The sequence below is a fragment of the Lagenorhynchus albirostris genome, chromosome 1 (assembly GCF_949774975.1).
Source record: "Lagenorhynchus albirostris chromosome 1, mLagAlb1.1, whole genome shotgun sequence".
Lineage (NCBI taxonomy): Eukaryota > Metazoa > Chordata > Mammalia > Artiodactyla > Delphinidae > Lagenorhynchus > Lagenorhynchus albirostris.
In genome coordinates, this window is record NC_083095.1 from 189,883,436 (window position 1) to 189,907,669 (window position 24,234).

Genomic DNA, 24,234 nt, shown 5'->3' on the forward strand with positions numbered 1-24,234 from the left:
CCTGGGAGAAGAACAGCTTCCCAGTCAATAGGTTAGTAGCGTTGTCTTCATATATGAAGAAGAGCCTGTTACAAATGACCCATAGTTAGACACCTAGAGACTTTATTACCTTTTTAAATGTTTTCATGTTTCAAGTTTTTCTGACCAATTGCATTATATTATGGCACTTATCTGAATGACAGTGTTTATTCTTTAGGAAATAGTTCCCTAGAAATAATTCCCTAATACTAATCAGTTAATATTAAGTTCCCTTAATAATCTCGAGTAACATCCACATTGTAGCTCTCTGGATGGTGCCTACGTCCACACACAAGAGCACGCACTTAAACGCATACTCACACTCTGGGTTAATGGTAAGAAGCTTATTGAGCACAGAGCAAACAGTTTTCATTTATTCTGTAAGATTCTTTATCTAGATGTGTTTTTAGGAAACTTGTCAAGGCAGCATAGCAAAGACAAGGCAAGGTGTGCCTTAGGTTTCCTCAACTAGAAGATTTCCATTTCCAGCACCATCAAGTTGTCACTTCTCAAGTAACCAATTCACCTAATTTCCATTTTTAAATTTTCATTTTTAATCAACTCTGTTTAAATGTGACATATAAACTAAAATTAAAAGTAACCGTATGAGTGATTTATAAAGCATATTATATTAAGTCTTGCTATAATCGATAGTATTCACTCATTGTGTTCTTTAATTTTTGTTCCTTTCCAATAGGTTTTTCTACTTAATGTACTTTTCAGCATTTAAGTAGGAAAAGCCAGGTTATAATGATCAGAGATTCTCTAGACTGTGAAGGACACAGTGGCTGCTAAATGCTGTTTCATAGTACCTTGAGTCGAGATGCCCATTGACTTTGCTTATGTGATATTTGAAAAATGCTGATACATCTTACGTGACTTTTTAATGCATCTTCCCTGTAGAACATGTATATAATGGCCTTTTACTTCCAGCCCAGTCAGAAGGTGAGATATTGTGATTACTCAGGTGTTTTCTTTAATACGCATTAGGTGTATTTATTGCCCTTTTGTTTTTCATAATTACAGTGGAATTAAATACAGTCATGCTTTATGTGGCAGAAGAAGATAACAGACTCCATTTGAGTGAATTTTCTGCTTTAAGTACAAGATATTGGGGGCGTACAGTTGAGATTATTTTACTGGTAATGCTTATCTAATATAACATTCCAAAGCAAGTAAAATAAAAACCTGATTTTTGTTTTGCTTTTTTTCAATTGCAGAGATAGTACTTGTTCATTGGGGAAACATAGCAATATGTCCATAAGCTTAAGAAGGAAAGTTAAATAACAGTTTAATTCCTCACTCAGAGAGATAGCCACTTTTAACATGTGGCAGTTTCTCCTAAGTTGGTTACAGAGTGGTACAGTAAGCAGCTCCTCTCATATAAAAATGTGTGGCAAACATTTCAACTTTTTAAATATTTTAAGAAACAGTGTCTGTAATAGTTTCATTATAAAAATATATCCTAATTGACTTGGTGTATATCTTCAATGGTAGCCTGAAGAATTTAGAAAGATAATGCGGATGATGCTAGTGAAGATGGTAGTACATAGCTTTGCACAGTATCATGATTTTCTGAGGTGGAAGGAAGCTCTAGATGAAAAGGAATGCAGAACTTTAAGGCTCAGGGTGCATCCTGCAAAAATACCCCCCAAACGCTTTGCATGCACCACTCTGTAGACTTTTTCCAAGCATGCATTGCTTTGTCTTTTTTTATTTTTGCCATTTTTTAGGGAAAGAAATCTAAATTTTTTTTTTGAAATTTATGTTTATTTGGTTATTAGTAAGGCTGGACATTCTAATGATTTACTAGTTTGACTTATATAAATCTGCAAGTTTTATGGAGTGCTTTCTCATTCTTATTAATTTGTTTATAACAGACCTGAGAGTGCAAGGACCATTTCTACCATATCCTTGCACAGTTGCACCTCAAAGACTGTTTGTTAAATGAGTAAGTGGGTGACTATATATCTATTGTAAATTTTCCATTTTTTCCCAATATTTGCCTTAATTTTTGACAGCTCTATTAAGGTGTAATTGGCATACAATAAATTACATGTATTTAAACTGCGATGTGGTATGTTTTGCTATATGTATGTAACACCCATGAAGCCGTCACCACAATCAAGGTAGTGAATGTATTCTTCTCACTAATAGGTGGATATATGTTCGTCGTGCCCAGCTGTAGGCCCTTCCTCCCAACTCTCTGTCTTCCTGTGCTCAGGCAACTATTAATCAGCTTTTCATTCCTACAATTTGCATTTTCTAAACATTTATAAAAATGAGGGCATAAAATATGTACCCTTTCTTTATCTGGCTCCTTTCATACAGCATGATGTTTTCGCAGATTCATCCATATTGTAGTGTGGATCAATAATTTACTCCTTTACATTGCTGAGGAGTGTTATGTTGAATGGATATACCACAGTTTGTTTAACTGCTCACCTGTTGATGAACATCTGGGTTGTTTCTGGTTTGGGGCTACTATCAATAAAGCTGCTGTGAACATTCTTTGTACATATGCTTTCTTTTCTCTTGGATAAGTGGGAAGGAATTGCCTGGATCATATGATAGGTGTATCTTTAACTTATGAAGAAAACGCCAAACTATTTTTCAAAGTAATTGTACCATTTCACATTACCACCAGCAGTGTGAAAGACTTCCACTTCCTCTACGTCCTTGCCAACGCCTTGGTATAGTGTTGTTGTGGGTTTTTTTATTTTAGCCATTCTAATAGGTGTGTGACTTTCACTTACATTTGTGGTTTTAACTTACATTTCTGTAATAACTAAGGATGTTGAGCACCTTTTTATGTCCCTGTTTGCAAGCCATATCTTTTTTGATGAAGTATCTCTTCAGATCTTTTGCCTGTTTTTTTAAATTGCATGTTTGTTTTTTTATTATTGAGTTTTGAGAGTACTTTATTCTGGATATAGTATCTTTACATATTTATTATTTGCAATTATTTTCTTTCACTCTGCAGCTTGTCTTTTCCTTCGCTTAATAGTTTTTTAAAGAGCAGAAGTTTTTAATTTTGGAGTCCAACTTATTAGTCATTTTGTGGATTATGCTTTAGATGTCCTATCTAAGATATATTTACATGATGAAAAGCCATAGTGTTTTAGAAGTTTTGTAGTTTTAGGTTTTACATTCAGGTGTATGTTGCCCTTTGCATTTGTATGTGGTATGAGGTATATCTCAAAGTTTTGTTGTTGTTTGTGTATGGATATCCAATAGTCCAAGCACCATTTGTTGAAGTGACTATCTTTTCTCTACTGATTGCCCTCTGTACCTTCATGAAAAATCAGTTGGCCACATATGTATGGGTTTATTTCTAGACTCTCTAATAAGTCTTGAAATTAAAAGAGTATTATCTGTTTGTCTTATTGTTAAAAATGATTTTGGCTATTCTGGGTTCTTTGCATTTCCATGTGAATTTAAGAATAAGTTGGTTAACTTCTACAAAATGTCTATTGGGATTTTGATTAAGATTCCATTGAATCTATAACTCTGTTTGCAGAGAATTACCATTTTAACAATATTGAGTCTTCTGACCTGTGAACATGGTATATCTCTCCATTTATTTATGTCCTTAAAAATTTCTCTCATCATTGTTTTGTAGTTTTCAGTGTTTCACATCTTTTTTTCAGATTGACCCTTATTTCATATTTTTGATGTTGTTACAAATAGCATTTTAATTTCTGATTTATTGTTTCATTTCTGATTGTTACTAGTGTATGAAATGTAATTGATTTTTATATATTGATCTTGTATTCTTTAACCTTGTTAAACTCACTTAGTTATATTTATAGATTCCATTGAATTTTCTATGTAGATAATCACGCCATCTGCAAATACAGTTTATGTCTTGTTTTCCAGTGAAGATGCATTTTATTCATTTTCTGCTTTACTGCATTGGCTAGAACTTCCAATACAATATTGGTGAGAGTAGATATCCTTCTCTTAATTGTAAACTTAGAGGGAAAGCATTCACTTCTTCTCTACTGGCATGATGTTAGCCATAGGTTTTTTCATAGATGTCCTTTACCAAGTTGGGGAAGTTTCCTTCTATTCTTACTTTTCTAAAAGATTTTTTTTAAAGGAATGAATGTTGGATTTTGTCACATGCATTTTCTGCATCTATTGAGATGATCGCATAGTTTTTCTTTTTTTACTTTGTTAATATGGTGAATTACATTGATTTTGAATATTAAATACGTGTACATTCCTGGGATAACCCTACATGGTCAGGATGTGTTAATATTGTTGGATTTGATTTACTAACATCTTGTTTATAATTTTTGCATTTCTGTTAATGAGGGATATTGTCCGGAGGTTTCTTTCCTTCCAGTGGCTTCTTGAGTGATTTTGGATTCTAGATAATGCTGGCCTCATAGAATTAGATACTTAGAATTCCCTCCTTTTCAGTTTTCTGGAAGAATTTGTGTATAATTGGTATTATTTCTTCCTTAAATATTATTTTTGTGTATAATTGGTATTAATTAATTGGTTTTATTTCTTTCTTAAATATTCAGTACAATTCACCAAAGAAACCATTTGGGCCTAGAGTTCCTTAAGGGAAGATTTTTAACTAAACATTCAATTTCTTTGAAAACATAAGGGCTCACTTTTTGAGTGAGCTTTGGTAGTTTGTGTCTTTCAGGGTAACTGTTCATTTGATTTAAATTATCAAATTTATTGTCAAAATGTTGTTTGTAATGGACCCTTATGTCTTTTTTTTTTTTTTTTTTTGGCGCTACGCGGGTCTCTCACTGCTGTGGCCTCTCCTGTTGCAAAGCGCAGGCTCCGGACGCGCAGGCTCCGGACGCGCAGGCTCAGCGGCCATGGCTCACGGGCCCAGCCGCTCCGTGGCATGTGGGATCTTCCCGGACCGGGGCACGAACCCGCAACCCCTGCATCGGCAGGCGTACTCTCAACCACCGCGCCACTGTGGAAGCCCCCTTACGTCTTTTTAATAGTGGTAGTCTGTAGTGATGACACCTCTCTCATTCCTGATACTGGTCATTTGTGTCTTCTTTCTCCTGATCAGTTGAGCTAAAAGTTTATCAATTTTATATATTCTCAAAGAATCTGCTTTTGATCTAATTGATTTTAGCTATTTTTCTGTTGTCCATTTCACTTATTTTTTCTCTGATCTCTTATTTCCTTTCTTCTACTTACTTTGGGTTAATTGTACTATTTTTTTATTTTTTAAGGTGGAAACTGAGGCTTGAGACCTACCTTCTTTTCTAATATAGATGCTTTTAGTGCTCTAAATTACCCCCTGTGTACTGCTTTAATGGAATCATACAAATTTTGGTATGCTATGTTTGCATTTCATTCAGTTCAAAACACACTCTAATTTTCTTTTTGATTTCTTCTTTGATCCATAGGTTATTTATAGGTGTGTGATTTAGTTAACAAATATTTGGAGACTTTCCAGATACATTTCTGTGATTTTGGCTTCTACTTTTATTCCATTGTGCTCAGAGAATATACATTATGACTTGAATCCTCTTAAGTGTATTGAGCCTTGTTTTTATGACCCAGAATATGGTGCCTTAATAAATACTTCGTGTGCACTTGAAAACAATGTGTATTCTGTTGTATTGGGTGGAATGTTCTATAAATGTCAATTAGGTAAAATTGGTTTATAGTGTCATTCAAATCTCCAGAGTCCTTAATGATTTTCTGTCTGCTTCTTTTATCGATTATTGGTTATTAATTATTCTCTATTTCTCCTTGCAGTTCTATCAGTTCTTGCTTTATGTATTTTGAAGCTCAGTTAGTAGGGACATAAACATTTAGGATTTTTGTAGCCTTTTGATGAGTTGTCCTTTTATAATTATGAAATGACCTTCGTTATGCCTGGTAATATTCTTTGCTCTATAATCTGCTTTTTCTGATACTAATATAGCCACACCACCTTTCTTTTGACTAGTGCTAACATGATATATCTTTTTCCATTCTTTTACTTGTAATCTGTTTGTGTCCTTATATTTAAAGTGCCTTTCTTACAGGCAGCATATAGTTGGGTCTTGCTTTTTTGTCCAATCTATCTTTTAATTGGGATATTTAGATCATTTATGTTTAACATGATTATTGATATGTTTAGGTTTTAATCTATCATCTTGCTTTTTGTTTTCCATTTATTCTACCTATTCTTTGTTCTCTTTTCCTGTTTTCCCTTGAAAACTGAGTATATTTATGATTCCATCTTTTTGTTGTTGGCGTATTAGATAAAATTCTGTTTCGTGATTTTAGTTGTTGCTTTGGGGTGTATAATATACATGTTTAACTTATAATCTAGCTTCCAGTGATACTATACCACTTCACCTGTAGTCTAAAGAACCTTACAATAGTATATTTACATTTCTCCCCTCTCTACATTTGTCCTGAAATTCTCATACATTTTATTTTTACATATGTTATAAACCCCACAATGCAGTGTTAATTATTTTTATTTAAACCATTATATTTTAAAGAGATTTTATTAAGAAAAAAGCCTTACATGCTTATCATGTAGTTCTGATTTCTAGTGTTGAAATCTTCCTTTCTGTATATAGATCTATATTTTAATCTAATATCATGTTCCTTCTACTTAAAGGGCATCATTTAACATTCCTGTAGTGCGGGTGGGCTTGTGATGAATTCCTTTGGCTTTTGTGTATACAAAAATGCCTTTATTTCTCCTTTATTTTTGAAAGATACTTTCTGTGAACATAGAATTCTAAATTACAGATCTTTTTTTCTTCAAGTACTTTAAAGATGCTGCCCTAATGTCTTCTTACTTGCATTGCCTCACTTTAAATCTTTCCTTTTTTCACTCGTTTTGAGCCACTTGGTCATGATATTCTTTGGTGTAGTTTTCATGTTTCTTATGCTTTAAGTTTTTTGAGCTTTTTGGATCTGTTCATAGCTTTACTCAAATTTGGAAGTTTCTGCCACTATTTTCTTAAAATAATTTTTCTGACTTTCCATCTCTCTCTTCTCCAGTTACTGATATACTAGACTGCTTAAAGTTGTCCTAGAGCCCACTGGTGATCTGTTCATTTTTCTTTTGCTCTCTTCTTCCTGAGTTTCATTTTGGGTAGTCTCTATTGCTATGCCTGCAAGTTCACTAGTATTTTCTTCCGACATGCCTAATATGCTGATAATCCTATCCAGTGTATTTTTTTACCTTATATATTGTAGTTTACATCTTTGGAAATTTTATTTGGGTCTTTTTTTATGTCTTTCCTGTCTAAACTTTTTGAACATATGAAATACAATTATACATCTAATGATCTTGTCTGCTAATCCTAACATCTGTGTCAGTTCAGGGTCAGTTTTTATTATTTTCTACGCTACGGCTCATATTTCCTGCCTCTCTGTATTGCTTACACTTCTTTATTAGGTGTCAGACACTCTGGCTTTTACTTGCTTGGGTGATGGATATTTTTGTCTTTCTATAAATATTCTTGAGCCGTGTTCTAAATACACAGGTGAGACACTTGGAAACGCTTTGATCCTTTTAGGTCTTGCTTTAAGATTTGTTTTGTGAAACCAAAGAAATGTTTGATGTAGGACCAATTCTTCCCCTTTATTAAAGCAAGATTATTCTTTGTACTGTACCCAGCGTTCTGTGAATTAGGAGTTTTTTCAGTCTGACTTGTAAGAACAGACAGTATTCCTGTGAATACTTGATGGGACCCTATTCATTGCTCGCTCTCTCTCTCTCTCTCTCTCTCTCTCTCTCTCTCTCTCTCTCTCTCTCTCCAGCTCTTTTCTTCATTACTCTGGGAATTTCCACCCGCTTTCTCCCTTCCTGCACTGTAGATGATAGCGTTCACCTCATTTGTTTCCTGTCTCTCAAAGATCAGTCTTTGTCACCTAAGGTCCAGTGTTTCGAAATATTGTTTTGTGTATTTTGTCTGTGTCTTGGTTGTTTCAGGAAGGAGGGCAAACCTGGTCTCTGTTGTTCAGTCTTGGCTGGAAGCAGAAGTCATGCCCTTTTATTTTACCTAGTTTTCTATTTTAAAAACATTTAAAATTTTCAATGGAAAAATTCATCAGTCTTTACCTTAATGGCTTCTGTCTTTGGCGTCGTGCTTAGAAACACTTCCGTGTTTGAAGGCTTACAAAAATATTTACCTGTATTTTTTCAAGGACTTTAATTGTCTTATACATTCAAGTAGTTTATTAATATGGAACCCCGTATTCTAGACAATTTGGAAAGTAGCTAAAATGGAAGGGGAAACACCTGTAATTATATCACCAAGAACAAGGCTAATATCCATGTTAACATATTTCCTGTCTTGCATTTTTCTGTGCCTTCGTTTTTTGTGTAATTGTTATCCTCGTGTGTATGTCGTTTGGTGTGTACATCTAGTATATTGTATCATTACCATTTTCCATGTTGCGACGGAATCTTCAAAATTGCATTTTAATGACTGAATTATGTTTCATCAAATGATTAGATTGCAGTTATACTGCCTTTACTTATATTGTTAAACATTTTAGTTATTTCTTAAGCAGAATCTATAAAACATAATTATCAGGCAGGGCATTTTTAGGGAACCTTAACTGCCTACTTGCACATTTCCCTGACCCTACGAGGGCAGAGAGGCAGATACAGGGCCCTCTCAGTGTGTCATTGCTCCCTCCCCAAGCCCACACCAGTGCATTCAGTAAAAGCCTGTCTGTATAAAAACTAGAAGGAAAATAAAAACTTCAGTTTCCCAATAGTTCAGTCCATTCCTTATTACTCATATAGTTATAAATAAAAAGCTTGTAATTTATATTTTTCGTTTGTGTTAACATGGCATCTCAATTATTTTCTAATTATTATTTGTGCTTGGTTATTTTTAGGCAAATTGTTGTTCAAGTCAAAGACATCATAATGCATAGTGCTTCATCAGTACCACCAAAAGATCAAGGTAAGATGAGCCATGCCAGGGAAACCGGTAATGTGTGTGTCGTAAAGAGTTTTAACTAATGCATTTAACGTCACTGTCCTCCAACCATAAGGTGACTTATTTCCTGGAACTAAGAACCAAAAATCCAATTACATACGAAAGTTGATTTCTTTTGGTAAATGACTTGAGTGTCTGTGGATTCCTGGTTTATCAGACAACGTCCCCTTTACTGAGGGCAGCCCGTCTCATCCCACGTAAAACTCACAGACGCCAGCACCTCAGCTGGTAATTTAGTTGGCGCTAACAGATGCCAAATGAAGTTACAGAGCATTGGCTTTAACGAAGCAGAGTGACAGGTGTTCTAGTGAGAAGGATGTATACAGTATATATATTCTTGCACACGTATGCACACACAACACGCATGGAGAGAGAGAGAGGATGTTCGCTTATACATTTTTGACCTATTTCTTCCCATATACCCATTTAACAAAAAGAAACATAAAAGAAACCGTTTCCCCTCCATATGAATTTTTAAAAAGAAAATCATGGGTTTTTTTTTTTTTTTAAGCAAGAGCTCCTGGACCTTTCAGGAAAGCCGTTTACAGGTGGAGATAGAGTCATTTCTGAATAAAGAATAACTAAATTTTCCTCAGTATAAATGGCAAAGTCTAACCTTTAAGAGGAATTCAAGTCTTTCCCTGGCCTCTACTGATTCTCTTCCCTACAGAAGGTTTGATATGTGTGTGAGAAAAAATAATGCCTTTAAATGATTCAAAACTGGGCTTCCTTAGTGGAAGGTGTAGCTGTTCGTGAAAGGAGGGCATTTGCTTTAAAGACCCCTGAACTGGAGAAAACACTCTTTGTTTGCTCTGCCAAAATGAAAGGTGGTGGCGTAACTGTGAAGAGTGTAGCGTCCGTGTCTGAAAGTCATTTCTGCCCCTGCAGTGCATAACCTTGGGTACATCACTTGACCGTAACTTTCTCATCTATAAATCCGTAAAATGAAGAAAGTAAGCCCTACGCTCTAGGTGATGTGGGGATTGAAGGAGGTAATGCTGTAAATCACTGCACACGACTCCCCGCGGAGCGGGCCCTTAGGAGGTGATGGCGGCTCTTGCTGTCAGGGGTGGTTATTAACACGTGGGCCCTGCCCGCCTGTGGAGGCCCATGCGGGAAGATGGGCACGGCTGCCTCCTGCTGGGGATGCCTCGCCGCCTTCAAAGGCCACGCGTAATCCAGGGGCGCTCATGGGAAGTGAACGCAGAGCAGACCCCCGGCTGGCTTCTCATCCAGGCCCGTGGCCAGAGGGAGAGTAAGAGCCCTTGAGAATCGCACACGTCCTAGCCCCAGACACTAGGGCAAGAGAGCGGGCGGGGGCAGACGGGCAGGGAGAGCAGGCCCTCGCTAGAAGTTAGAAGTGTGCATGCCCGTGAGCGTTTCGGTACGTGTCCCCTGGGAGATCTCTGCACTTGTAGCCGATCAGTGTCCGAGCTGGCCTGACCTCCGTCCCCTGAGCAGGCGAGGAGAGGTGTGGCTGCTTGGAAGAGGGAGTCAGGAAAGCTGGGCCCTGTCCCGGATATAGCCCCAGCCAGCTGTGGGCCGCCAGACCCGTTATTTTGCCCCTAAGCCTGGGTTTCTTACTAGCGAAGCCAGGATTCCTTGCCGTTCTTTCCCAGCTCTAGCAGGTTACGAGCCAGGGTGAGTAACTAAGCAACGAGCTGCTGGGTTTCTGGCTGACACAGGGAAGCAAAGCTTGTCTCCACTCACACCTCTTGCCTACTTTGCCCTCCTCAAGGTTTACTTTGTTTTGGTTTTGTGTCTGCCTCTCTGAGCTGCTGTGTAAGCTTAGTTATTACCTCCATTGACTTGACCAAAGTAGAAGATGCCCTCAAGCCTAGCGAGGATTCAGCAGCTCTCACAAATTCTGCATCAGTCTTTCCTGGGACCAAAGGTGTGTAAGCCCCAAACCCGGAATTTGACAGACAAAGAGATATAATAACTAAAAGATCTCAATTAATCGAGGGCCTCAGTGTAATAGTCACTCTACCTACAACTTGACATCCGTTGTTTTATTTAATGTTCACGATGTTCAATATAATCTTTATTTCTGTGGTTCAGGGAGATTAGGTTTTTTTTTTTTTACCAAGGTCACCAACCAGTTCAGTGACTGAGCTAAGATTTGAACCTAGAGCCATCAAAGTCCAAGACTGTTTGTCCCCTGTGTCATACTGTACATTTATAAGGAAGATCTCTAATCTAGTATTAGATCATCCCCCTTTTTCTTCTCTGATGAAACATTGTGCTTAATTAAATATATGAATACTTAAAGCTATTTCAATCCAAAGTAAGCAGAAATTAGAATTTGTATCGTGGGAAATTATATCAGTAAGGAAAGCTATGAGGCCTAAGAATTGCCCGGTTATTCATTAATTTACTCATTTATCAATTGCTTTCTGTGTGTCCTGGATTACTATTCATATTTTTTAACAAAGAAAAATGCCAGATTTTTAAATTATGATTTTGTTTTCATTTCTTTCATCAAATATAATCACTTATGGGACATGAGAAGTTTGCTGATCACATGTCATTCATTAATTAAATGCTGAGTGATTTATGTAATGAACTATTGATGGCTGTCTATAAATTACAGTACATTCAAATTTCAGACTTGTAAGCACACGCGCGTGCGCACAGGCGCACACACGCACATTATACACGTTAACGTATGAAATTCAGGTAGGACATCACAGCAGAGTTGTGGAGCTTAAGAAAATCCATGGCATCATATATGACACTATCTTCTAACAAAATTTCATACAGTGCAAGCAGATTTAATGATCACCAAGACAGTACTTACCAGGAACTATGCCCGATGTTGTGAGGGATCCAAAGATAAATCAGACAGAAGCCTGCGCTCTTACAAGACACAAAATCCTAGTAGAACAGCAGACATGTGTGTAATTAACCAGAATAAAGCATGACAAATGCTGTACTAGACCTGAGTGTGACGTACTTGGAGAACAGTTGGTTGAGCCAGAAGTTTGAGGCTGGTCAGGAAACACGACAGGAGGTAGCGTTTGCTCAGGATGTGAGCACAAGTGTAGAAGTCAGTCAGGTGGGGTTTAGGGGTCACAGGATGTGGAGTAAAGCTAGGAAAGAACTAGAGGAAACTAATTAGAAATTCCAGTGCCTTCTATTTAAATGTTTCCTAATTTTGGATAAAGAAATTAACACTGTAACATCACTCAGATAATTTGTAGTATATTAAAAGCTTTCCATTATAATAGTGTCGTTATTATCCCTTTCTGTGTAAAAGTGTTACTTATAGAATCTCCAGAAGTTATTTTGTTACAATTTTCTATCTTCTCACGCATTCAGGATTTAGAGATAGGATTTATGGTTTTCCCATAACTTTCTTTTTTTGTTTGGTATTTTCAAATGGTAAGCTAATAAAAATGTAAGGACATGTATTCTGTGTTGGAAAACAGCAAATTGTAGCAAGTGATAAACCATGTTTTGGAAAAAAAAAAAAAAGGCCTGAAAACAACATGATAAGGCCAACTACAGCCGTAACTTCCACTTTAAATTTGTTGAAGGAAAGAAAACCACCAGAGTGACTGAAAACGCAGAGGCATTGATTTACTTGCCAGATGAGGAGACACACAAGTGAGCAGCCTTGCCAAATGGTTCTGTTAGAGGGACAGTTTACGTTCGTTATGTGCCAGGAAGAAGTTGACTGCAGTTGCACCAGTTAAGGATGGACGTGAGCTCCTTGGAGAGGGCAGGGTGAGCGGCAAGTCCCCACACAGTTAATTAACACAAGTCCCACTGTTCATTGGTCCGAAAAGAGTCTTAGGTCCCGGGAGGGTCTGTTTTGCTGGAGCCATTCAAACCTCTTAGACACTCGCCAGCTTCGCAATTGAGTTTTGCCATTTCCTAGGCCAGTGTGCTGTGAGTAGAAAGGTCTTAGAGGTCTTCTGACACTTTTCTCGGCTCTGTCATAACGTGTATAGTTTAAACGTAGTTATCAAATTGTGAGCGCTGTTTTTGTCCAGTGAGAGCAAGAATAAATGGCGCTGGACTTCCCTGGTGGCGCAGTGGTTGAGAGTCTGCCTGCCGATGCAGGGGACACCGGTTTGTGCCCCGGTCTGGGAGGATCCCGCGTGCCGCGGAGCGGCTGGGCCCGTGAGCCATGGCCGCTGAGCCTGTGCGTCCGGAGCCTGTGCTCTGCAACGGGAGAGACTACACCAGTGAGAGGCCCGCGTACCGCAAAAAAAAAAAAAAAAAAAAAAAAAAAAGAATAGATGGCGCTGAGAAGATGGCAGATGCTTGGAGGCATCTTACTTCTTTTGAGTAAGAAATAGTCGGTCTTAATGACCCCCTTCAGGAACACTGCAGTTAGCTAAACGCGCTCTGTACCATGCCTACTAGCCTTCAAAACCTGTGCATTATTTAACTGTGAAGCCAATAGCCATTACTGTCTTTCATGTGAATTCAGATTTGGAGCTGTGATAAAAAAGAAGAAAAAAACCTAGATTTTCTGATTCGGTGAAATACTTTAAAAATAATCATGGCACAGCCTAAAAATATATTCTTATGTCTTAGAGACATAAAAAGCTGTACTTACATCTTACAGAAATAAACATTTTCGTATTAGTGAATATAGAATTTTTGAACTCAAGGAACACTTGGGGTAGGTAGTTAATAATGTTCTTTTTTTTTTAAGTTTAGGAAAATGATCCTACTTATTTTAGACTCTTAGTATCAGTTGGGTTCTTTATGTAAACTTTTTAATGAATTTTCTGTTTTTGGCGGGCTTTTAAGCATCCTGGCATGTAGTGGTTTCTCAAATACATATTAAATTTTGTTAAAAGTGCTTTAAACTCTCAAACACTTTTTAAAAAAAACATATTACTCAGGTGCTATGAAAAGATTTTAATCTTTGTTTTTTTATGAAACACCAAGCTGAAGTTGTCAAGTCTATGTGTTCACTTAACAAATATTTATTGCCTTTGGAGGGGCAATGAGCAAGGAGCAAAGGGGGAAAAAGGAAAACCAAACTAAGCTCTACTCTCTTATAGCTCAGTGTCAATGAATAAAACTGGGCTGTCTATCCAAGCAGGAGTTGACCTTTTATGAGGACTCAGCCTAAGAATGGCTTATGGTCTTGTTATCTAACTAAAGTTTCACCCTTCGAACATGGTATTGGAGATGCTTCCCGAGCTCCTTTCCTGTCTTTTGTCCTCCGCAGCCCTCTCGGTCTGGGGAAAGAACACCAAGCTAAGAGCTGGACAGCTGAGCTCTGGTTATTCTTCTGCCCTTCTTTCTAGGCTCTGTGATCTTGGCTAAATCTGTGAGCCTCAGTCCTTTCATCTTTCGAATGGGGATGTTAATTTTGCCCTGACACAGTCCAATGAGATAAGATACTGTTGATTCTCGTCACTTGCAGCCGTCACATTCTGTAAAGTCACCACAAACACTGAATTAGCTAATACTGCACCATGGCTCCTACGGGAAATGCAGGGTTAGGTTTCCTGTGAGCCTTTGGTCATCTTCATCAGCTATCAACACAAACCCTGGCTTTATGTGTGTTTCTGTTTAAAGACACCTCACTGAATGTATCTTGTTGACTCCTTGACATTAATTGGCCTCACAGACGCAGCATTATAACTCATGCCTGAACAAAGCTTGTCGAACACACGTATTTTTTTCCATGAGGCACATCAGACTCTTCTAATGCTTAGGAACACTGCACAGCATATCAGCACTATGCTCGAGGGCTGTTTTAAACAGTGAAATCACTAACAAAAAGGAAAAAAGTTAAATGTGGCGCTAAATAGACTGCAGAAAGGACACTTGTTTACAGTATGGGAGCTGAAACAAGGCAGAGCACCAACTACTGCTAGGAACATGACACACACTTTTTGCCTGTGCATGTCTACACATGACCACGACAGTGCCACCAGTGTGGATTTGGGGGTTGCAAGTAAACTTTAGCAAGCAGGTGAATGCACAAATACAGAATCCGCAAGTGTGGCTCAACCATGTATGAATGCCCTTTGTAAATTCATAGAGCGCAATAGAAATCTCAGAGTCAGTTACAGAATAAAAGTGCTTTCGGAACGCAGGTATAATAACTTTGTGTAAAGTTGATATGATCGGTGTCACGTTAATCAGGTAATAAGTGTATTATTTGAAAGTGACCACAAGTTCTTAGCTCAGTAAAGCTACAAAGACAACTCCTGCTGTGAACTCTGGCTCCTCAGGGCTCACATTTAATACACGGTAGCAGGGAGAAGCACTGTGACTTGTTGCTTTGCACTTAGTGGTTAAGGTGGCGTTGTGACCTCATTAAAGGCACGGAGGGCATTCCCTATGTTTTACCAAAATATTATGTTTCTAAATATGTGACATTCATATGGAAACATTTTGATCTTAACTAGCGGTGTAAGTGCTGTTCTTGGGCTTTTGGTACCATTTTATGTTGCAGACCAAGTACAAATTGACATTTTCAAGCTGGTTTTGGTTAACTCCTTAACGTTGGAAATTGGAACTTTCCAATGTAATAACCTGCTGTATTAATATGTTATGCTGTTGACAGAAGTACAAATGGAAAACACACACATACCTACAGAAAGTTCCTTGTAGAACAAAATGGAAATGACTTGGGTGGCCTAAACCTTATCAGGTAGACCTCATATTAGGAGTTATTCTCCTATTTGAGATAAAATGCTAGAGTCTGGAATATCCTTTTTAGTAAATTCGGTTTATGAGTATCTCTGTTGTTTGAAATAGCCTGATTTCCACTGCTTAAAAAGCAGGCTACTCACCGGATCATCTCCTCTGGCCTGTATCAGTGTCACTGTAGCCACTCGGCAGCAGAGTCTGTCAGAAACTCCAATTAACCATGTAAATGTATTTCATAGCATCACATCTCACTTTGTCAGAACCCCTGCTGCCTTTCTATCATTAACATAAATGCAGGTGCAAACAGCATTTATGTACTTTGATAGGAAGCAGTTGGAGACATCTCACCATGGGACCCAACATTTTCAGATTGTATACATCTGTTCAGATAATGTATGCAGCCCCAGCAACATGAACACAAGGATGGGAGCATCTGCCCCCAAGACCATTTGCCATATAGCAGGTGCTTACATCTTTATTTATGCAGATAGTTGGTGTGATAAGCTGAGTGGGGATAAAGGAAAGAATTTCGACGCGGTATTTAGATGTTATGCAAGCCAGAAGTATAGGCTAGGCATTTTATGTTTGTAAAAGTCTACTACTAATAGGAATGGAAATTTGTAAGTCTAGTCATGCTTTGAATGAACATCTTGTCTTTAAATTAATTGGCACCAAGACCCTAAAAACATGTACAGAAATTGCAATGTCCAACTTATATTAGAAACAGCAAGTTATTATTTTGGTTTTGATAAAGTAACTTTAAATGATTTTGAATGCATTTTGCTAAAAGTTCTGAAAGGAAAACAGTGCTCTGTTTTTTTCAAAAATTCTAATACTACTAAGAGAATCTTGTGATGATATTTCTTAAAATTGGAGAAAAAATGCAAATGTCATTAGTTTAAATATGTTATAAGATGTTCCATGAATATAAATTGAGTAAAATAAATTTCAAAGCATTAACATTTATAATATTTTTGTCAAAAAATTTTTTAATTTAAGCTGTATTCTAACATTTCCAACTAGTGATATTTAATTATAATTTATATTTTTATTAGGATAAATTACCTTTAAACACTTCATTTTCACAACTCTGTCTCATGGATCTGCCGTATTATATTCTCACAAGGGAAAAGCGTGAAGGAAACAAAAACTTATCAACCAAAAGCAAGACATTTCCAGATTTTATTTTCTATTCTCATTCACATACACACACAAAAAATCAGAATCTTGAAAGAGCTTGAACTAGATTTCATGTAGTCGGCAGTTCTCAAACATTTTAGTTTCAGGCCCCTTTACGCTCTTAAAAACTATTGAGGACTCAAAGAATATTTTTTTATGTCAGTAGTGTCAAATGGGATTTACCATATTTGAGATTATAAACTGAAAAAATATGTATTTGTGAATTCATTTTAAAATAACAGTAATCTCACTACAGCTTAACATAAATAACATATTTTGTGTAATTGGCTATATTTTCCAAAGCAAAAAAATTAGTGAGAAGACTAGCATTGATTTATGTTTTTTGCAAGTCTTTAAAGTCTGGCTTCACTGAAAATGGTAGGAGTCTCCTATCTGGTCCTGCATTCAGTATGTTGTGCTATGTTGTTTATGTTGAAGTATTTGAAGAAAATCCAGCTTTACAGTAACTGGAAAGGGAGGGTGTATTTTAATAGCCTTTTCAGATAATTGTGGATAATTTTCTTTGCTACTACACCAAAATGTGTCAGATAACTATACCTGAGTTTAAACGAGTCAGGTAGCAGCTTAAAGTTTAGTTGTAATGTGAAATTTGAAACCGTGTCAGTGTACTTCTTGTATTCTGTTACATTTAGGTCCATCGTGCAATGTGTATTAGAAAACAGTTCACTGAGTTACGCAGATCTTCTATATATGTCATTTTATACAATATTTTAAAAATCATATTTGTTAAAATAACCAGCAGTCTTACCTGAAAAATCACTAAGTCTAGGGAAGCTTCAATATCCTGGTGATGGATTCAAGTTTTCCAACATTCTAATGCTGCTCGAAAGCATGATTTTTATCACTGGCCATGGGTACTGCCAGATGTTTCTTCTTGTAATGACAAGGCTCGTTCATTCACGTCTGAGAAAATGTCTGCGAGGTACCAGGTCTGAATATGTTCTCTCAACATATGTCTGTCAGACGTTCTTTCAAGTCAAGATGGTTATTCCATGAAGAGCAGCTAGTTCAGCTTCAGACCATCACATGAGCACTGTTCCTCGTGGCCACCGTCATGCCTCAATGAGCAGCGGAAGTGCTCTGGGGGGAATGAACCGTGTCATCGTACAGAATTTTTAAAAGGCCCGTAAGGATCAAGGTTTAAGAAAACTGAAATTTTATCCTGCGTTTTTGTTCTGCTGAGGGAGTATGGTGGCAAAGGATGTGGCTGCTTGGACAGTTTGCTGTCACTGCCTGAGTTCACTTTTATCCAATTACGTCCTTTGCTCCATCAATGCAACATGTGCAGAGGCCAACAGCGTAGAAAAGGGCAAGTGACATCTTATTACGAGTATTAAAAAGAGAGTGTGAGGACCCTCCCCAGGTTGGCAGACCATACTTTGAGAAACCGTGCTCTAGTCTAATCCTCCCTTGGCAAAAAGAGAAACTTAAGGCCAGGAAAGGTTATGATCTCGCGCGGGCTCACTCCAGTAGTAAGTGAAAGAACCAAAGCCAGGCCTCTGTTCTCGTTCTTGCATGTAATGCAACTCGTCTTGTTTACCCCGAGGAGCTTCCCCCTCACCATCCAGAAAAGGGAAATTCTCAGATGCTCTGTCAAGGTGACTGAAGGGGCAGGACTTACCTCATGAGGAATTGAGAAATTCTTTCAGCATTTTCAGACTTCTTCATTCAGTCCTAATGTTCTTCATTGACCTCAGTTTTAGAAGCAAGAGCAATAGGATTTGAAAAAAATCTGGGAAATTTATATTATAACTGAAATTATAAAAGACCTTAGTAATGATTTTTTTCCTTTCATTTTTGCTCATCATAAAAAACCTCTTTAAGTCGGTACCTAAAAGTGTTATTAAATTGATTGTGTAATTGATGCTTTAAAAAAGTTACATTTTGACATAGGCCTAGAGGGTTTGTTCATCAGAAGCTCTGTGAAAGGACACCGTGGAGTTTGGGATTAAAATATACACACGACTATATATAAAACCAACAAGTACCTACTGTATAGCACAGGGAACTCTACTCAATAACCTATAACCACCTATAACAGAAAAGAATCTAAAAGAGAATAGATATACATGTATACATATAACTGAATCACTTTGCTGTACACCTGAAACTAACACAACATTGTAAATAAACTGTATTTCAATAAAAAAATTTTAAAAAAAAAGAAGAGGAAGGCCACCACGGAAGAAGCCTGGCTTTTAAGCACTAGGGCACTGTGAAGGGACTCCCTCTGTGTTAATTTCCTTAAAATCTTAAACTTCCTGTAAGTCTCCAGTAGCCATGCTGTAGACTCCTGTTAGGAAAAGGAAGCGTGCGCTCTCTCCTGAGGGTTACACTCTGGTTGGAAAAGGTTAGTCAAAAGGATCTTCATTTTCCCAGCGTCGAGATGGTTGGTGTGGCACTCACAGCCACTGGAGGAGACCGACAATATAAACAGAGTCATCGCCAAACCCCTTCCTTAAGTTCGGTGTGTTGGAACGGAAGGAGAGCAGCTTTGGGGCCAGAGTGGGTTCACACCCATCTCTCACCTACCAGCTTGTGACCTCGCCAGGAAGTTTCAGTTCCTGCATCCGTGGCCCAGAGATGTTACTACCAAGAGCGGGTGGAGGATGAAATGAGATCATAGCTTAAGCACCGAATCTGACTCTTGACGGAGGGACATTTTAGTCCTTCACAAGGGGGTTTAAGGGTTTAGGATGAGGAAAGATAGAGTTAATAAGTAGAAACGGGGAGCATATACTCTACCTATGGTAAATTTTCTCACAAAGAAAAGAAAGGAGGTAGGGCAGTAGCTTGAAGAGGAGAGAAAGCCCAAGGATTATTTATGGTTGTTGGGTTTGTTTGTATAGTTTCTTGTCCAGCAAAAGCACAGGAGAAAGCAAGACAATACAGCCGAGAGCTATCAGGTCACTCATTTAGTGAATAACGTATTGCCTGATGGCCACGTACCAGACAGGGACTAGGGACCAAGGCCCTGGCAGTGAACAAAGCCAGCCCCTGCTTCCTTGGAGCTTACATTCTAGTGGGAGGAGACAGGTGATATAATGTCATTATAAACATAAGTGCTGTGAAGGACAATTAAAGAAAACAGTTGAGCGCCTCGGGTGGAGCACAGCCTTCAGGTGGGATGGTCCGGAAGGCCTCCTGAACGCCCGGGGCTCGCTGATGGTGTAGGAGCCCAGAGGCAGCGGAGGGGCCTGGAGACAAGTGTGGGTGCGGCAGGTGTTGGGAACACCCCATTTCCTGATTCTGAGATACACATCTTCTTACCTTTTCGTGCTTTAGGACTCGGGGCATATGGTATATATTTAGAGCAATAGGGCCTCGCCCTCCTGACCCCACCCCAGGAAAAAGTAACCATATTTGTGTTGTATAATTAAAGACGAGGGTTTAGAAGTAGGAAGCAGGGCCAGTGACCTCTCTCTTCCGCACCAAGTGTCAGTCACTTGAAGCTGCTAAAACAAAGTACCATGGACCGAGTGGCTTCCAAACAACAGAAATTTATTTCTCAAGTTTAGAGGCTGAAAGTCCAAGATCAGGTGCCAGTGTGGTCAGGTTCTGGTGAGAGCCCTCTTCTGGGCGGCAGGCTGCCATCTTCTCAGTGTACGCTCCTGCAGCAGAGAGAGGAGAGGAGTCTCTGCGGTCCCTCTTACAAGGGCACCAATCCCACTCATGAGGGCTCCACCCTCGTGACCTGATTAACTCCTAATACCATTACACTGGAGGTTAGCATTTCAATATGTGAATTTGGGGGTGGGGAGGGAAGGCACAAATACTCAGTTCATTGCAAGGTCAATGCCAAAAATCACTGACAAGAGAGAGAGCCATGGGGGAAGGGTAGGGTGGGGCAGAGGGGTGGGGCCTCAGACAAGCAGTGGGAGAAAGCTGGGCTGGTCCCAGTGAGGGACTGAAGGGAGTCTGCTAGGACAAGAAACTGACTGTGGAATCAGTCTGCAGCCTCAGACTGGAAACCTGACATTTATGATGTTGTCCAGTGTTCACAGTGGTTGGATTTCTCCAGCACCAGGCAGCAGGCAGTGGGAGTGGAAAGCATGGGGGAAGTAGGGGAACCAGGCGGGGTAAGCACTGTGGAAAGACGCACGGCATGCCGGGAGTATCCAGGGATGATCAGGCAGGAAGCCAACTCCAGGACCAGGAGTATTTACCTAAGTACACATACCTATGTACGTGCAGAGCCTCGGGGAAAAGAGGACGCAGGTGGACTGTGTCATCACTCCATCCCCTTGGAGAAAATGGGGAGTTAACGCTTACATGTTCCTAACCTGTGGACGAGAGTGAATGTTTCCTTCAGCCAGGTCCGTAGTTGTCATCCAAAGAACAATAAAGATACTGAGGGAGGAGAAGCCGGGCAGAATTCAAAAGGAAAGGAGTCCAGATTGGTCCCACAGCTTTCACAGTCCGAGGCCGTCGTGGTTTTGTACCTCAGAATCTGTACAGTATGTGGGGGTTAGCTCACGGGGGTCCGGACTGGCCAGCCCCATGGGAATAACTCCCACAAGCCCGGGACCTTGGCGCCAGCGGTGCCTGGCCCTTCCTTCTCTTTCTCTTTATTTTCTTCCAAGTGTCAGTATCATAGGTGGTCTCTCTGTGTTCAGGTAAGATGTACCTTGATTGAAGAAGTGAGGGACAGTAAAGATTCAGCAAGCAGGGGTTTTAGGGAATAATTATCCACATAACAAAGAAATGCGTGGTGCTGTACATTTGCACTTACAAATCATGACCTGTTTGACATAAAAGCTGAGGTATAGAAAGACCTCCAGAAAAAAACAAAAATGTCCTAAATCAGTGTGAGTTGTGAAGATAAAATATCTGTACAACTCTACCATAAAGCAGTGGAACCATTATTTCATTTTTTAAAATGCAGTTTGCACATTCTTTAAAGATGTCTGTTCTATATATATACAGCAAATCTACTTTTGAAATTATGGTATAAAAATAAGAATATCTTTGTGATTCCAGTCCCTTGCTTTTAACTATCCTGCTGTTGAAACATTGTGATCTTTACCACTCTAGTTTCATAATCATGGTATTTTGACCAAAAGCAAGAACTTTCTGCACTGTCCTAGTTTAGTCGTTCCAGCTGACTGCGTGTTCTGATGTTGAAACCTTGTCTTTCCGTTCATCCCACTAAGGAAAAGGTTTTCTTCACCAACTGTCATCCCAGATATGTAACTATTCCAACTGATATTGAAATATAAGGTGTAAACAGAAGGGGTCCATTTTTAACTCGGTGGTGGAAGATTTCTTGCCCTGAGACGTTTATGTAGCTCACTAAAGCCCTTTTGCAGGAGGTGTTTCCCTGCTCCCCAGTCCTGTTGAGAAACAGCTGACTCAGAAGAAGTCGGCATCTCCTGGAAAGACAGCGCGCACAGGTATTTGTTCTATGGGAGTTAGAGTGTCGAACGAAGTGATTTGCTGCTTTCACCTTGATGCGGTCCAGGTAGCAAGGCCTTCTGGGTTTCAGCTGTGTGACTCACCTGAACGTTCACAATCCTAGCAATATTAACAGCAAAAAGGATAACGGGAGGACGGGCTTAACAAAGCATCCCTCTGGCTTGCTTTGCGTTCCTCATAGATCGTTAGCTCTTAGTCAAATTCTGGCGCTACTCAGTCATTCTTAGATTTGGGTAAAGATACCAAGTTGGCTGCTGTGTAATAGTGAATAAAATCTTGCTCACATTACAGGGTTTTTTGGGGTTTTGTTTTTTTTTTTTGCCAAAACGATAAATAACTTCATCTTTCTCAATGCATTAAAAATAAGAATATATCATAGTTTTCAACTGTTTTTCATCAGAAGCACTTGAAATTAAAAATAGTTCCTCCCAGAAATGAGGACTGATACAGGGGGCTTAATTAAAATGAAGGAGAAATTCACTGAAATTGAGCATTATTAAAATGTATTTTAAATGTAGTGCTCTTTAAATTTTCATTTGGGACATTAATTATATGACCCAAAAAGAATAATTAGCTACTAGAATTGAACAAAAACCACATTGTGTAATTTTTTTTTCTTTTATTGCCGTTAATGTTTAGGTAACTGGCTTTTAAATTTGTTCATAAAGAGTGCTTGTTTCCCCATGCTTCATGACATATTCACATATCTAATTTGTTCAATTTTATGGGCTACAGACCCTCTTTGGATGCTAGACTTTTCTTTCTATAAACAAGCTATCTTAAACTTACTTCTTAATGATCCCCCACCACCACCGCAGCATACTGAAATCTACAAGTGCTGTCAAAGTTCTGGTTGCCCTGACCCACCCTCTGAGAGCCCCCATATTTTCTCTTCCGAATTGAGAAACCCCGTGGCCATTGCTCTCACCGTCCTCCTGAGATGTGGCCAGAGTCGCTAGTCCCACTCTAGAGCCCGTCCCTCCCAGGACCCCTGAGACCTGGGCTTACCCCCATCCCCTGAAGGGCCACCAGGGGAGTTTTGTCCCCTGCTAAGCTGGAGAACAACAGCAGTTAGCATCAATGCTCAGTATAAACAAAAGAGGAGAGGGTGTCCCCAGAAAACAGCCCTTTACAATGCACGTATGTTCACTCCAATTCACTAGAACTGTTCATCTGCTTAGCACTTTGTCAACTGGATGCAAAAATTGGGGGGCGGGGCAGGGAAAAGAGAGCCTGATAGGCTGGATGAGCTGTAATAAGTGAGCTGTCAGAGAGAAGTGCTTTACAGGTTTATGGGGAGCATCATTCACAAGTAATAGTTATTTCTTCCCGCTTTCCTTGACTTACCTCTTAAAAAAGAAATACCCGTTTAAGGGTTCAGTGCTGCTGCCGTATGATTCACGGTCAAGATTTGTGCGTTTTTTCCTCCCACCAAAAATAAATGTCAGGAGCTTCGTACTTCTTGGCAAGAGAAGGTAGGAAACTGCTGAGACTCTAACGTGTGGTAAGCACTGCCCTGGCACGTTTAACGCGTACTTCCTTCATTTAATCCTGACAGCGACCAGATACTATTGTGCCCATTTCATAAATGGGAACGTTCAGGCTGAGTGACTCTCCCAAACCACGAGGCAGAGACAGGAGTTGAACCCACATCTGTCTGAACCCCCAAACCCGTGATCTTACCACTGGAGAGTGTGATGGTGACTGTCACCATGCATAATAGCTTCCAGGCAGCAGGTAGACCTGGGAAGAGCCTTTGGAGTCACGAGGGCCAAGGCTTGAGTTCCAGCCTGTTACCCGCTGGCTGCAAAATCTTCATCTGTAAACTGCACATAACAGTAACTCCTGACCCAGCGCGTCGTGGGGATTAAAGGACATAACGCACGCGAAGCATTTTGCACAGTACCTGACACGTAAATTGGGAACATGCTCGCTTCCTTTGTACAGTGTCAGATTTCCTGAACTTGGGCTCCTAGTAGAATGACTCTAGGCGGGCTGAGTGCTGTAGATGTGTGGA

At 39.2% G+C, this 24,234-nt stretch overlaps 1 protein-coding gene across 23 annotated transcripts in view; it reads left to right on the top strand.

Moving 5' to 3' along the window:
• Nucleotides 1–24,234, top strand: part of ZNF438 (zinc finger protein 438) — a 170,189-nt gene that overhangs the window by 135,122 nt on the left and 10,833 nt on the right. For 20 of the 23 annotated variants that reach the window (XM_060163049.1, XM_060163093.1, XM_060163027.1 and 17 more), the window contains 2 exons: nucleotides 8,869–8,936; nucleotides 22,112–22,195. In XM_060163049.1, the coding sequence (XP_060019032.1) occupies nucleotides 8,900–8,936; nucleotides 22,112–22,195 (121 nt within the window). In that variant the 5' untranslated portion in view covers nucleotides 8,869–8,899. The remainder of the gene's footprint in view (nucleotides 1–8,868; nucleotides 8,937–22,111; nucleotides 22,196–24,234) is intronic. The other 3 variants (XM_060163204.1, XM_060163196.1, XM_060163213.1) reach the window with 1 other exon arrangement.